General features: G+C 45.6%; 4 protein-coding genes across 5 annotated transcripts; 1 reads left to right on the top strand and 3 right to left on the bottom strand.

Annotated features, from left to right (window-relative positions):
* Positions 1-39: 39 nt before the first annotated feature.
* On the bottom strand, positions 40-2,513 carry LOC135166497 (high mobility group protein 20A-like). Its single transcript, XM_064128761.1, has 4 exons — positions 1,698-2,513; positions 1,053-1,473; positions 674-974; positions 40-471 (listed from the first exon to the last, which is right to left on the bottom strand). Exons 1-4 carry the CDS (start codon positions 1,823-1,825, stop codon positions 335-337), a joined length of 987 nt encoding a protein of 328 aa, XP_063984831.1. The 5' UTR covers positions 1,826-2,513; the 3' UTR covers positions 40-334.
* LOC135166479 (serine/threonine-protein kinase ATR-like) lies at positions 2,015-10,043 on the top strand. Its single transcript, XM_064128733.1, has 2 exons — positions 2,015-2,142; positions 2,459-10,043. The coding sequence occupies exons 1-2, from the start codon at positions 2,102-2,104 to the stop codon at positions 9,813-9,815; spliced, it is 7,398 nt and encodes a 2,465-aa protein (XP_063984803.1). The 5' UTR covers positions 2,015-2,101; the 3' UTR covers positions 9,816-10,043.
* Positions 9,835-11,963, bottom strand: LOC135166496 (odorant receptor 13a-like). 2 transcript variants are annotated; one of them, XM_064128759.1, is made up of 7 exons: positions 11,612-11,963; positions 11,346-11,498; positions 10,664-11,053; positions 10,500-10,599; positions 10,323-10,421; positions 10,072-10,227; positions 9,835-9,970 (listed from the first exon to the last, which is right to left on the bottom strand). In XM_064128759.1, exons 1-7 carry the CDS (start codon positions 11,797-11,799, stop codon positions 9,914-9,916), a joined length of 1,143 nt encoding a protein of 380 aa, XP_063984829.1. In that variant the 5' UTR covers positions 11,800-11,963; the 3' UTR covers positions 9,835-9,913. The 2 variants fall into 2 exon arrangements, with proteins under 2 accessions (XP_063984829.1, XP_063984830.1); XM_064128760.1 differs by having other exon boundaries at positions 11,346-11,472; positions 11,612-11,748.
* Positions 11,964-12,090: 127 nt separating this feature from the next.
* LOC135166492 (actin-like protein 6B) lies at positions 12,091-14,582 on the bottom strand. Its single transcript, XM_064128754.1, has 3 exons — positions 14,427-14,582; positions 13,124-14,235; positions 12,091-12,889 (listed from the first exon to the last, which is right to left on the bottom strand). The coding sequence occupies exons 2-3, from the start codon at positions 14,228-14,230 to the stop codon at positions 12,674-12,676; spliced, it is 1,323 nt and encodes a 440-aa protein (XP_063984824.1). The 5' UTR covers positions 14,231-14,235; positions 14,427-14,582; the 3' UTR covers positions 12,091-12,673.
* Between the last annotated feature and the right edge of the window lie 15 nt (positions 14,583-14,597).

Here is a 14,597-nt window from a genome sequence, read left to right on the forward strand (position 1 = left end):
TCGATGAGGATTTTAATTGTTAAATGGCAATACTGTCGTTTAGTCTTTAGGAAAATGTTTATTCGTTTGTATTAAATTAATTTAAGTTTCTTATGTAAGTAATGTAATTATTGTTTGCGTCGACTGAGAACGTCTGACTGACAACTTGTAAATCCCAAGTACTTGGAGGTAATGATGTAAATAAAAGCTTTTGGAGGTTCGATTTTACAAAATCAATGAATTATGAATAGTGTTTTGATTTTTAAAAAATTAATTCGAAGTAAAATTATTTTCGATGGGAATGACGAGAACGATGCTTGGGTGGTGATGTTCCAGTGGCACCCGTGGGTGATCGTCATCCCAGTAATTCTAGACGAGAGACTGCTGATCGTAGGGCATTCCGAAGAGACACTTCTGCATTTCCATTCAGCAATGTCTCCAGTTTTTCAACGTAGTTATCGATATTTTGAGGTGTTGCTCCCTCATTCATCCCTAGGCATATAAAATATTAATTGGAAAAAATACTTACGATTTATTTTTTATGCAGAACCTCGAACATCTTCCCAAAATTTTTTTCAAAAAACAATTGTCCCTGGGTTTTTATATTTTCATTAATTAAGGAGCACTTTTGTTGAAAAAATTGTTGAAAACTGTTGGATTTTCTTTTGGAATACCTGGACGAGGAATAACATACCTGGAAGAGGAATACTAGCAAAACATCCAGCTAGCTGTCCCCTGAGAGCATCCAAATGCCGCTGTAACGATTGATTGGCAGTTCTCTGTTGATTTGTCTCAGACTCTAGTCTATTGACAGCTGCGTGAAGGCTATCTACATGACGTTGGAGCACAGCATTCTGTGCTTCGTGATCAGAAGTGGCTTTCCTGAGCTGACGTAGCTCAGACTCGCAGGCTTTATTGTGATCGAGAAATTCCTCGGTGAAGATCGGAATATCGAAGCCAGAGAAATCTGCGTCTTTCTCCGGAGTCGGTGGTTCCTGAATAAAAATCATTCTCCATGATCCGCAATAAAAATCATCGAAAAGATTGAATAGAAAATAACCTGGAGCACTTACCACAGGTTCATTATTCTCAGCAGTTCCATTCCTCTCCTTCTTCCCCTCTCCGCATTTTTCACTGCTTTGTTTTTCCGTGAATAACTTGTAAGCCTCAGTCTGTTTGTAATCACTAAATTCTTTGTTGTATCTCTCCTTGTCCTGCTCAGCAGCATCAAGGTACTGTTGCTTTTGTTCGACCGGGAGGGAACTCCATTCGGCAGCCAGGAGTTTCGTCAAGTCAGCGAAGGACATGCTGGGGTTCTCCGCCCTCACCGTTTCCCTCCGGTCATTGAGAAATCGGAAGTAACCGGTAAGAGGTTGCTTAGGGGCTGTCGCATCTCTCGGGGCTTTCTTCCTTTTTTTGGAGCGACTTGCACTCCCTGAGGTTGGAGTGGATTTCTTCGAGGGGTTCTCTGACACAGAGTCTTGTCCAACTCGTCTGAAGAATGATTTATTTCAAAGATTAATGAACAGAATAAGTGATGTTTCCTGTCATTATTACAGGATATGTTTTCGGGAATGAAGCAGAATCGAAATCACCTCTACAATGAGAGATAATCATTTACTTTCACTCAGTCAATGTCATAAAAAAAGTGACTTCCCCTACAGATCTTCCATCGGGAAGTTAATTATTCAAAATGACCAAATAAAATTGAAACTCACTCTGGGGCCTTGTCCTCTGTGCTTCCTGGTGACTTCTGAAGATGATCATCCGTTTCTCCATTGAACGAAGCCTGTCCTGCGTCGCCATTCCTCTCTACAATCTCTGCAACACCCACCGATTCACTCATTTTCACTCAATCACCCGGAAAAATAATATTTCCCAATTTTATCAGTGCATTTACAGGCGTCTAAGAGGTTAAGTTTGAGGTTTTTGTTTTCGAGAAACACAAACTGAAGTTAGCCACCAGCTAAAATCGATTTGATTTGATGGAGGGGGGCACACCGGCTAACCTAACCTGAAGATATTCAAAATGGCAATCGGAAGAGCTACATGTGACTTTTGGCCATTGTTTACATTGTCATGTGAATAATTGATGTTAATTTGTTGTTGATAATACGTGGAGATGGAGGTGGAGGACTCAGACTCGCCAGGCATCCAGGAGAGGTTTGATTTTTCAATTGTTTTTTATTGTGGCAATGATTCCGACTGTTTTCTAAGATAATCCGTATCTTTGTTATGATAAAGTAGAGAGAATCTTCCTAAAAAAATTACGTTCTTCATCGATGAGAAACACTAATGTTGCGTCTAGCTTGAAAGATTATTGTACGGTACGAAGATACATAAAGTTCTAAGGGATTTTCCTCTCTATATATAGTAGAAATGCCAAATATAAATCACCAGAGGAACCCACGATAATATAAGAACTAAGAACTTAAGTGAACCTCCATTTCACCTTCTAAACGCCCCGCTCTTCCCCCAGAATCACTACTGCCGAGTCCCTCTGGGCAGTAATCAACACCCCCGCGATAAAAATCTTCTCCCTGAAGAAGTCAGAATCCGAGCCAAGTCTCCGAGCGTTCCTGGAGCTTTTGAATCGTGCCTCCGAGAACTTCATGAACATCCTGATACCTCCCTACAAATCAGGCCCCAAGTATGATTCGCTAAAATCCCAGTACTCAGCCTTCACTCGATGGCTCTTCGGCGTTCTTTTCCACGTGTTAGGGGATCCCTTGAACCCCCAGGTCCTCCTGAACAGCTTGGAGGTTCAGGCGTGTATGCTTCGCATTCTCTCGCGGCTCCACTTGCCGGAATTTTTGAGAATCACCGACGAATACCTCGCCATTCTCGACGACATCCTAGACTTCGAGTCAGACACCCGACAGACCCAGATAACGATAAAACATTTTGTCGTCGAACCGAACTCCATTGAGAAACTGGATCTCACTCACTTCCCAGTGACGATCACACGAGAATCTATCGTCACGACTCAAATATCGATAATGAAAGTGATCATGAAGTCTGGATTGTCATCCTGGGACCTAGAGGCCCTGTGGGAACGAGCCTTAAAGATCATGGTTAAATGTAAAGTCGAGTCGAAGGTCACATCCATCGAGATGGTTTCTCAGCTTCTTACACTCACTACACTGAGCGACGACAAGCTCCAGGTGTTCGTGTCTCTCTGCATCGAGATTGTGAGAAGTCTGAACACCCTGAATACCAACCGAGTACCTGACGACGTCAACTTCACAGTGACGAGTGACACCGCTACGATCCTGAAGGATCTATTAACGAATCTAGCAAACACGTCTCAAGTAGCGGATTTGTGCTTCGCAGTGGTCGAAGCCACCACATCTGGACGAATCTCCTCCAAAGAGTTGGAGTCTACAGCAATCGGCAAGGTCCGCGATCAATTGCTCAGACACCCGCGAGCTGTCTCGCCTTTGGAGGACGAGAATCTTTTGAAGTGGTTTGAGAAGTCCTCGAGATTCTCCATTATAATTTCCCACTTCATCGTCTATCAGTTAAACACCTCTTCGATACCGGGACAGCTGATGGTGGCGAGTGCTAGCCCCCTTTGGCGATCGATTCAAGCCCTGATAGTCCAGAAGATCCAGACGAAGGAGCTTTTGGAGCTCAAGAAGTGCTTGGAGATCGGTAGGACCGTCTCGTTGTGGATGACGAGCAAGAAGATTCGTGGAAAATTGTTCGACGACTCTGAAGGTTTGATGGCGACGCTGAGGAGTCTTCTGGAGACTTCCGATGACTCTAGTGAGCTCGAGCTAACCTACCTGTGTCTCAGGGAGCTTCTAATGATGGAGGAATTTCCAAAGGCCGAAGTCCAGAAGCTCCTCCTCCTCCCCTGGTTCCCGGACAAGTCTTCCGGTAACTTGGACGTCTCAAGGAAACTCTCAAACACTCTCAAGACCCTCAGTATGGAGACGAAACTCAAATGTCTGGAAACTGTCTGTGAATTCGGGAAGGGACGGATCAGAATCAAGTACCTGAGCATCTGTGTCTCCAGTAATGACTCAGAGTTATCAGTCTCAGCAGTTCAGAACTCAGTTCTACTCCTGGCTGATCCCGACACATCCTTCAACGACCTAAGCCTCCACGTTCTGAGACCTGCAATTGTTGGTCAGAGAGTGGCTCTGCAGGAGGCGGTTGCGAGGGTCCTAGGGGACACAGTTTGCCTTTTGTCTGGGAAAGCCCAGTTGATCCGGCCCGTATGGGATTCCCCGACGTGGAAAGTCTGCTGCAAGATCTGCGACAAGCACTTCGAGTATTCTCCAGGGCTCGATGACCGGTTCCCTCTTGACGAGTCCATATTATCCCCTTACTTCGTCCTCTTCTCGTCGAAAATTCTGACTGTTCGTAGGACGATGAGTAAAAATCTTGTAAAATTCTCGAATCATCTCCACAGCTTTAGCGCCAATGCCACCTGCAAGACTTGGCTGGCTTTCATCAATGACCCAGACGCAGAGATACGAAGCGATCTCTCGAATTCCATTGCTACTCTTGCGCGAAATAAATTGAAGTCGATTTCTGACGGTTCGAGATCTATTCAGGATGACACTCCGCAGGATCTGAAGGACTTTGTCGAACTGGTGATCGATCATCTCGGGGACGGTTTAACAGATGCTCTGGAGAGGCCTAACGAATCCCTCCAGATGTCCCTCGTCAACACTGCGAGGGAATTCGCAAGGGCCGAGATCTACTCCGCGGAAAGGAGGATCTGTACAATCTTTATCATTACGATCATGCATCCGGAGTCTTCGTACACCGCTATGGCGTCAGCAGCAGTTGCTTACAAGGAAGTGGCGAACTATTTGAAATTGACGCCTTACAAGCTCTTCCTCAGGTATCGAAAGGACTTCATCGAACTGATGACACAGCTCTTGGCGAGCAACTTCGTCGAGAAAAATCACAGTGTCCCTGGGTCCCTTAGTAAGATCGTTCACTGTATCGGCTACTCGGGGGCACGGGAGTTCTTGAGGAAGGAGGGAAGTCTGGTTGTGAGCCACTTGGTTCCTATGGTGATTAAAGTCCCCAAGGTCAGGGACATGTTCAAGGAAATTGCTGACCTTCTGACGCTCGAGGAGCATGAAATGTTCATCGAGTACTTCCAGCAGATCTGTCCGCACTTCTTCCTCAATGAGACTCCAGAGGTAGGTAGTGAGTGCCTCGACCTCGTCTCTAATCTCGCCAGGGTCTCAGCTAGGGATTTGATGAAGATTTCCTTCATTGGAATTTTTCGAAAGCTCCTTCTTCACTTTCACGATAAGATGGAGAGGGTGCTGATTTGTCTGGAAGTCATCTCCGAATTCGATCCTGATCACAAAGGTAATTTTGAAACAGATCAGAGTATCGCAAACTACCTGAAACCTCATCTTCACGCGGTTCTGGTGAAATTTGATACCAATTTGGGTCCTATGAGCGACGAGGGCACTCAGAAGGCGGCGCTGGCTTCACTCGGGGCGCTAATGAAGTTTATGGGGGCTGCACACCTCAGCCCTCTCAAGTACAAGATCCTGACAACTCTGAGGACATGTCTGAACCTCAACAGGCCGGGTTTCCAGAAATTGTCCTGTTACGTATGGGACTGCTTCCTCAGGAAGCTGTCTCTGGAAGATCTGGGGCCTCTTCTGTCAACGATCTGCGTCTCCATGGTTCCGTTATTGGATTCTTGTCCTCAGAAGGCCAACGCGATGATGGAGTTCCTCCTGATAGACAACCACGAGGCCCTGCAGTCTTACATATCCGAGTTATTCTTCATCGATGATCTCAAAGTCAACAAAAGAATCTCCTCAGTCGTGACTAATCAGGTCGCAAGGTCGATGCCGAGGAACCCCGAGGCCGGGCTAAAGATCTGGATTCGCAGGATCAAGCACGAGACCGATGAGGTTAGGTTTAAGGCACTAGGACACCTGAAGAAGTTCCTCGAGGTCCACAGAAGCCACTTGAATGACATGATTCTCTCCAACACTGATGTTCATCCTCTAGTGGTGAATCTCCTGGACTCGTTGCTGGCAGGATGCCAAGACAAAGACGAGAGCATCAGGCTAAAATGTGGCGAGTGTCTGGGGGAGTTGGGGGCAGTGGAGCCGAGCCTTCTCCCCCGAAGAATCGCCTCTAAGGACGACTCCAAGTTCATTCTGCAGATGAACGAGGATTTTGCTCTGGGAGTTCTTCAGGAGCTCGTGAGAGCCCTTCAGATGGAGAAAATAACTCAGAACGTCGACTGCTTCTCCTTGGCAATCCAGGAGGTCCTCAAGACCTTCGAGATCTCCCCAACTGGCTCCAACTCGAATCTCTGGAATTCCTTGTCTCCAACGACTCAAGAGCGCATTCTTCCCCTTCTCAACTCCAGATATAAACACACAGCGACAGGTCCTGCCACTGTTGAGTCACCGGTATACGGTTCCTCGGCAGGTTCGACATTTGAGAAGTGGTTGTACAATTGGACCTGTTCGATGATTCACGCAATCAAAGATCCAAGACTCCTCTCGGTCCTAAGTGCTTGTCAACCCGCGTTACGAAGGGACTCTCGTACCACGATGTACTGTATTCCCCACATCTTCAGCCACATCATCATGAGAGGCTCTGATACTGACAGAGATCGCTTGCTGACTGAGATCTTCGCTGTGATAAAATCCGGAAATCAGACTCTGGATCAAGAGCTGTTGATTCGTCGACCCCTGAGACGCGAGACCAATGACAAGCACAGTGACACTAGAGTCTCAGACGAGGCAAGAAGAATCAGGTGCTCCCAGGTGGTGTTTTCAACTCTGGACCATGTTATGAGGTGGTTGGGAGAGAAGCGAAGGGAGAAAGACCAGAAATACCTTCTCATGCAGAGATTTGTGGATCAATTAGACAGCTTTGTGCTGGCTGAAGCCTGCTACAAGTCTCACGAATATCATCGTGCTCTGATGTATCTGGAGAGACACATGGCATCGAAGAACAAAGGATTGTCGGATCAGACGGAAAGTGGTCTGCTAGCGAAAATCTACACGCAGTTGGAGGAGCCTGATGGTGTGTCAGGGATTCTTGCCACTCAGGATCAGTCACCAACTCTTCAGCAACTGGTGGTTGCTCATGAAGTCACTGGACAGCTTCAGGACGCAGCGATCTGTTACGAGAAATTAGCACAACGTCTCGTCGCCCCCAAATTCATCCAGGGTATGATCCACTGCTACCTGGGATTGGACCAGCCATTCACAGCGATGAAGTTCACTGAAGGCGTTATCGGCTCCAGCCCCGAGCTGGAGCCCCTGATGGTCGAACACGAGCCGTTCTGGCGACTAGCCAATTTCGTTCAACTGAACGATGACAAGAACTCTGTCAAGAAGAACCTCCTGGAGGATTTGAAGAGAGGCGTCCAGCCTGATCTCCAGGGTGTCAAGAAACGACTGGTGACTCTGCTAGGAGCCACGTCTCATCGAGTGTCTTACCTTCAGCAGAGCTACCCCTACATCATGAAGCTCCATATCCTCAACGAGTTCGAAAAAGCGACTGATCTAATGTTGAAGAACGTCGAGAACCTTCCCATAATCGTCAAGGAGTGGGAGCAAAGAGAGCAGCTGATCAGGGCTTCAAGAGGCGTAGAGTCAGTCCTTGGTATGAGGCGGGCAACCCTCGATCTGTTTGTCCAGCTGTCAGAGTCAAATCAACCGGAAACTGATGTCTCCAACCTGAAGCAGGAAATCGGCAAGATCTGGTTGAAGAGTGCCAAGATAGCGAGAAAGTCAGGACTCTACCAGCAAGCATACATGTACATCCTCTCGGCTTCGGATTTCTGTCCACCACAGGAGCTCAACATCGAGCTCGCCCAATTGTACTGGCAGAGGAACTCTCAAGAGGACGCACTCATCACCCTCAAGCGATCTTTCACCAATTGTTTTCAATCCTTGGAGCACTACCGAAAGCTCCAGCTCCACACGTGCCCCCCAGATCGTAAAAACTTTGCAAAAGCCAAGTTGCTCTTCGCCAGGTACAACGAGGAGACGTTGAATGTCGACAAGACGACGAATATGAGGTACTACGAGGAATCCTACAATGCATGGAAGTCGTGGGGCAAGAGCTCTCTGGCACTCGCCCAGTATCAAGAGTCATTCATCGAGGCAAGAGGAGGACAACCAAATGGAAATCTTCTCAGTAAGGTAATCAATTATTACGGGAGATCGCTTCAATTCAGCTGCAAGTACGTTCATCAATCCATGCCGAGGATGCTGACAATCTGGATGGACTTCGCGGAGAAGGTCCACACGTCGGAGAGGCCCCAGAAGGAGCAGGTGGAGATGGTGGAGACAATGACAAAGATTATCGACGCTTACTGCGCTAGACTGCCGACGTACGTCTGGCTCACAGCGCTGAGCCAGCTCATCTCGAGGATCTCCCATCCCTCCAAGGACGTGCAGGAGCAGCTGATCAAGATTCTGGTGAAGCTGATGGCAGCGCATCCTCAGTACTGCATGTGGATGATGGCGTGTGTCCTGAACTCGAAAAAATCACCAGCAACCAGTGTCTTGGGATCGGACAAGCGTCCTCAGAGCTTCAAAGATCGAATGTGGAATCACAGGCATCTTCAGGAGTCCTCGATTAAGAAGATCATGAACTCCTTTAGACAGTTGTGGGAGAGGCTAATTGAGTTCACATCATTTAGGATCGAGGACGGGGTCTCCAGAACCAAAGTATCCATTCTTTGCAAAGATTTGCCAAAATTGCTGAAGAATCCGAACTTTGGATCCATAATGATGCCGACGACTCAGTTCTTCAGGTTGTCATTGCCAGCTGATGGTGCCCTGCACGACGGCCATGATCCCCTCAGCAACGACAGGATTTCCATAGTCGGAATTGAAGAGGAGGTTACGGTCATGACGTCCGCGCAGAAGCCCAAGAAGATCATGCTGCGAGGGTCTGATGGTAAACGATACAGCTTCATGTGCAAACCTGACGACGATCTGCGAAGGGACTTTCGACTGATGGAGTTCAACGGAATCGTCAACAAGTACCTCCAGAAGGATCCAGAGTCCCGGCAGAGGCGTCTCTACATCCGGACGTACTCCGTAGTGCCTCTTCACGAGAAGTGCGGAATAATCGAGTGGGTCCAGAACCTCCTGCCGTTCCGTCAAGCTCTCCTGGGGATATACAAGGAGAGGAAGCTGGGGATGAGTGGTGAGGAGCTGCGGAGGCTCGCTCCACCTCTCAGAACCGATTTGGAAATCAAGAGGAGGCTGTTCTTGGAGAAATTACTGCCTAGGCATCCCCCAGTCCTCGGGGACTGGTTCAGGCTGATGTTCCCAGATCCCTACGCCTGGTACGAGGCTAGAACTGCTTACATTAGAACCACAGCTGTCATGTCTATGGTGGGGTATGTGCTTGGGCTTGGTGACAGACACGGCGAGAATATTCTCTTTGACTGCAAGTGTGGTGACACCGTTCACGTGGACTTCAATTGTCTTTTCAACACTGGGGAGACACTAAAAGTACCTGAAAAGGTGCCCTTCAGGCTGACCCATAACATGGTCAGCGCCATGGGGCCACTCAAGTATGAGGGACCTTTCAGGAAGTCCTGCGAAACCACCATGAGGGTCCTGAGGACCCAGGCGAGAACACTCAACAGTGTGCTCAAGCCATTTGTTTATACTGAGAGGGTAACTACTGATGCTGAAACTAATGTCAGGAATATCGAGCAGAGGCTCGCTGGATTCGTCAAGCTGGTGGACAAGAGCATGGTTAAATTGAGTGTCAAGGGACAGGTCAATCATCTAATTCTCGATGCCACCAGCATTGATAATCTTTGTCAGCTGTATTATGGGTGGGGAGCGCAGTTGTGAGGACGAGGGCTAGTAAATGCTCTTTCTCAAAAGGTGACGAGGTTGTAACGAGATAAAATCAATTGCTTTCAATCAGAATTATATTTTTTCCATTCGTGTTAATCTTCTGAGAAGCTACGGAGGAGCATAAAATAAGAGAGAGATGTACTCAGGATCTAAAAATAGATAATTAATCGATAAATGGTAATATTCTTATGTAAGACGTTAATAAACTTTTCTATTTTTTAATATGATCGTGTGACTTTCATGCCCTTACTGCGCTAAAGTTCTCGAGGTTCATTGCACTCAATTTTCCAGCTGATAGGAAGTTCGATTTTTGAGATCGGAGAACGATGAACTGGAGATTTTTTCGAAGGTGATTCGGCCCGACGTACCAATTCGATGAAAGTGTTGCTCTACTAACTCGACCACTCTAAATTATCGTTTTATAGATCGATTTGTTGCATGTTTTTCTCTGACTTTAAAAGCTGATGAAACCCAAACATTTCATAAGAGCACTCCAATTACCTGAGTTATAAGTTCATCGCCTGGCCAGCAAAATAGGAGAAGCTGGAAGAGGGCCATCATCAGGTAGGAACAGTACTGGGGAAATTTATCGACTTGTCCCTTGATCCACAAAAGCAATAACAACAGTCTCGTAAAAATCAGATGAGATTAAAATGAACATCCATTTCGTAAACTTACCGATTGTGCTTGAAATCCAACGAGACAGATGATCAAGCTGCTGGCGAATACCTGCAGAAACATCACGGGATTGAAGAGAAATTCCAATCGATCGGCAAATCTAAACTTTAGGACTGCAATTGTCAACAAAATGGTCTCCGTCTGCTAAATTTTCATATCGTCACCTGATCACAAGCTGATGATGCTTGATGATCACTCGCAAACGTTCCTCCAGCTTCTCCAGTGACCTTGCAAAATTCAATTCAGACATATTTCTCTCGATGATGGAGAAGTGGCCACACGTGTGCAGTAGCGCTGTGGCAATGAGAGTATCAGTCGCCAGGATTATCAGGGCACAGGTGGAGGTCGCCAGCAGCTGGGAGACGTAGACGACTTCGTAAGCAGGTGAGTGATAACAGAAATCGGGGTATGTAGCCACGAATGGGACCCGCAACATGTCAGAATCATGTGAATTCCGTTGGTGAGGGAGGAGATGGAGGAGAGGAAGGCTGAAGAAGAAGAGGAGGGCATTGCAGATCAGAAATGAGTAGCTCATCGTTATGACTTTCGCCGCTCTAGAATCAGGTAAGTGTTGGAACCTTCATCCGGGTCTTAATTGTTTGAAAATATTTTTCAATGAAATTATTTCAGGGGCACAGGGCCATGTTTTGTGGAATGTCCGTTAAATAATATGGAGGAATTGCTTCGTCATATGCGATGATTAATTTATAGCAATAATATTATTTATTATTGATCTACGGCAAAATTTTAATTTCATTTGATGTGAGATGGGAGGAGGTCAAAGAATGTTATTAATAACTTTTGCATTCATCACGGCAAATAATCCCTAGGACTGCTGATGATTACTTAGCTCTTTTGTAAATATCCTCAGGCTTCCCCAGGTGATTGGCAATCCTCCAATAGTCATTGATGAGAAAACCAACAAAATCAGAGGTGTCTTTTCTAGACATCCAAATGACGGATTTGAGAATTGCTAAAATAATCGTGAGAAGGACAGAGCTAGAAATCAAAGACATTTGAAACATGATAAGATTATGATTATTGCCATACAAAAGGCAATAATCTAAAAAATTGTCTTTCCCCCTAATGAATCAATATAATTTCCGAATTACCTCGTCTCCAAGACCACATCAAAGTCTCTTCGATGGTAGTAGATCTCCAGTACCTCAGGAACAACAATGAGACTCATGAAAACCACACAACAGATGTATCTTCGAAAATTTCTAGGGTAAAGTCCCACAACCTCGAGAATTTTCCTGTTAATCATGACAAAATCCTCGATGTCCAGAGTCTCGCCCATGTTTCCCTCCTACTGACTGGCAAGCTACTCCCCCAGTTCTCCACCCCCGGAAAATTATTGCAATCACGACAATTACAACAGCAATACTTCGATCCATCGTATAATAGTGGGAAAAACTGAACAAAGAGACTTTTGCTCCATGATTGGCTCGCCCCTACACCCGTGGGGGATGAGACCACATGGAACAGAAGAATTGATTTCATGAATATTAAACGGAAACAGGTAATTGTCGACAATTGCAACCGGAAGTCTTCCCCAATCATGAGACAGGAAAAATAATTCTCTCCGTCGTATTGGTATAATTTTCTTTTATATTTTACAAAATACATCTTTACAAGATCCATGTATCACGCAATGTCGAGTGAATGATCAACTGTTGATAATTACCGCGATAATTTTTCCAATTTCTGAGTAAAAAATTGATGAGCGAAGTGAAAAAGATGTTAAAAGGTGAATTATTCGAGAAACCATTGGCTTCAGAGGAAAACCATCCAGAGAGCAACCAACTGGACATTGTTTTGTAAGAAATTTAATTCTCCTCAAAAAATTGTGTTAAACATTTAGTTCTAGAGCGATTCATTATCGGGATAATTGGGGAATTAAAGGATAACGTCACAATAGCATGATTATGTTCAATTCAATCATTCAATTTCCTCAATCTATCATAGGCCGATGAATTTACGAAAAAATGTGCCTGAACTTTTTTTTGGAAAATGTAATTATCTACGTCAAATGTCTTTTCACATTTTCCTCTCAACCCAGTGGTTATTGAGATAATGCCACGTTTTTCCACGGAAAATGTTGGATTGTAGGGAATACACTATTCCCCTGTAAAATGTGAATAAAAATATCGTTGTCTGGGAATTCTAACAGCTTACGGACATTTTCGCTCTACTTGACTCTTTCCGCTCTCCTCGTACTCCTGATTGGATATCCACATCTGCTGGAAAGTTCCGATAGAGGCGAGGATAGATCCTCCTATCCAGGCGCCAAATCTCCTCTCAGCACAGCCATTAGCACTGATCAGTTTTAATCTCATGCTTGAGGGAATTCTCATCGATAAATCACGATTGAGGCGTTCGGGGAATCCCTGTGAGTGGAATTAAAAGTTACTAGGTTAATTAGGTAGTAGTAGAGTTACAAATCCCCTATTCTTTTAACTTAAGTAGAGACAATATTCGATTCATTATGGGTTACATCAATTAATAACATGTCCAAAGGAAATATTTATCTCGAATTCTCACTGGACACCCCATTAGAATATTTGAAATACGTTCAGAGGAACCACTAAGGTCTGTCATCGATCCAGAAACAAATGATTTACCTGAATAAACGAATTTCCACCAGTGACAACTACACTTCCATACAACGCCGGTCTCACGTCAACATCGCACATGCCAACACTCGTGGTGACTATGTGGCCACAGCCCAACATCGTATTACCCACTAGCCCACCCCTTATGGGAACTACACTCGGATCGAATAGGGCTTCTGGTATCCTAAATCTCTCGGTCGAGAAATCCTGGTGGTACCCTGTAGGGAATTCATACTGAACAGCCGGAATAGTCGACACAAGTTTCTCGTCATAAGGTGTTTCTGAGATCTGGAGAACAGTCGCCTGGAAGTCCTGAATAATTTTCTTCACCATGTAATTATGCCAGGACTTGGTGACCTCTGGAATTCCCTTTTTGGGAGTCCACCTGGGTTTCTCATGGTCCTTGACAATCTCCTTGCTCCCAACCATGTACGCAGGTGACAGATCAATCTCGTTCTCCTGAAGATATTGTCGGCACTGCATGCTGATGTAGTCGCCACCGAGCGGGGATTTGACAATGGCCTGAGTCAGGACGAAGCCGTCTTGAACGGGAACAGCTGATGTGTGAGTTGCCCCAGAGTCCACAACAATGCCAGTGGCTCTGCCATTGGCAAAAGCCGCCAGTACGGCATTCTTCACGAGGAAGTACGCTGGCACGTTGTACTTCTCGAACATGAGCTCTGTAAGTCTCTCTCGCTTGCTACGAATGTTCCAGGGTGACTCGGAGAAGAGGACTGGGTGATACTCGGCGTCAGACTGGATAACTTTTGAGTATGTGTAGTCCAGCACCTTCTCAAAGTGGTCCCAGTCCTCGATCATACCGTCTTTCATGTAGGAGACCACCTCCATACTTGGTCGAGGAACATGAAGAATCGTTGTGTCGATGTAGTACTTGGGTTTGGACTGAGTTATGTTGCTGTCTGGCTTCTTGTCATCAACATCCATGGGCTCCCCCTTGTTGCTACCTCCGTTGGTGTCCTCGCCGATTCCAACGACAGCTGGAATCTCCGCTTTTGGTGTGTCCTCCTGGGCGTAACCCACTCGCAACGAGTGGTGGCCCAGGTCGAACACCAGGGCTCCAATCTCATCACCACCGTACAACATTCCCCCCGACATTATCTCTGAATAAACGAATGAATGGACTTAATCTTTTATTGAAAATATCACGCCAAATCATCGAATTAATCGATCCTTCGTCAATTGTTAATCTTGAGTACAAACAAAGGGAAACTTTTGCACTGAAGGAAAACAAACAATGACGCCGGAGGTTCATCTTTACTTGCAATAATTATTTAAAGATAAAATCACTTACCTTTGGTCAATTCCCAAGTCAATTAATTAATCCTCTTTTTGGTAATTTCTCCAGTATTTGATAGTTTTACTCAGTAATTAAGTAAATAAATGAATATTATCTGTCACACGGTTTGACTCACTCAGTTTTCTCGGAAATTTGGGGTTATGTATTTAAGGAATGATGCTGATA

This window comes from Diachasmimorpha longicaudata, chromosome 10 (assembly GCF_034640455.1).
Source record: "Diachasmimorpha longicaudata isolate KC_UGA_2023 chromosome 10, iyDiaLong2, whole genome shotgun sequence".
In the NCBI taxonomy this organism is placed as follows: domain Eukaryota; kingdom Metazoa; phylum Arthropoda; class Insecta; order Hymenoptera; family Braconidae; genus Diachasmimorpha; species Diachasmimorpha longicaudata.

What these genes read in the sequence shown, in the direction of transcription:
- LOC135166497 (XM_064128761.1), bottom strand. Translation starts at nt 1,825, where the DNA reads ATGAGTGAATCGGTGGGTGTTGCAGAGATTGTAGAGAGGAATGGCGAC. An exon ending in ACAGAGGACAAGGCCCCAGA is followed by an intron (nt 1,474 to 1,697) that starts GTGAGTTTCAAT and finishes ATCATTCTTCAG; the next exon opens with ACGAGTTGGACAAGACTCTG. An exon ending in TGCTAGTATTCCTCTTCCAG is followed by an intron (nt 472 to 673) that starts GTATGTTATTCC and finishes TTATATGCCTAG; the next exon opens with GGATGAATGAGGGAGCAACA.
- LOC135166492 (XM_064128754.1), bottom strand. Translation starts at nt 14,230, where the DNA reads ATGTCGGGGGGAATGTTGTACGGTGGTGATGAGATTGGAGCCCTGGTG. An exon ending in GTGGAAATTCGTTTATTCAG is followed by an intron (nt 12,890 to 13,123) that starts GTAAATCATTTG and finishes TTCCACTCACAG; the next exon opens with GGATTCCCCGAACGCCTCAA.
- LOC135166479 (XM_064128733.1), top strand. Translation starts at nt 2,102, where the DNA reads ATGGAGGTGGAGGACTCAGACTCGCCAGGCATCCAGGAGAG. An exon ending in TCGCCAGGCATCCAGGAGAG is followed by an intron (nt 2,143 to 2,458) that starts GTTTGATTTTTC and finishes CTCTTCCCCCAG; the next exon opens with AATCACTACTGCCGAGTCCC.
- LOC135166496 (XM_064128759.1), bottom strand. Translation starts at nt 11,799, where the DNA reads ATGGGCGAGACTCTGGACATCGAGGATTTTGTCATGATTAACAGGAAA. An exon ending in GATGTGGTCTTGGAGACGAG is followed by an intron (nt 11,499 to 11,611) that starts GTAATTCGGAAA and finishes TTTGATTTCTAG; the next exon opens with CTCTGTCCTTCTCACGATTA. An exon ending in CATCATCAGCTTGTGATCAG is followed by an intron (nt 10,600 to 10,663) that starts GTGACGATATGA and finishes CCTAAAGTTTAG; the next exon opens with ATTTGCCGATCGATTGGAAT.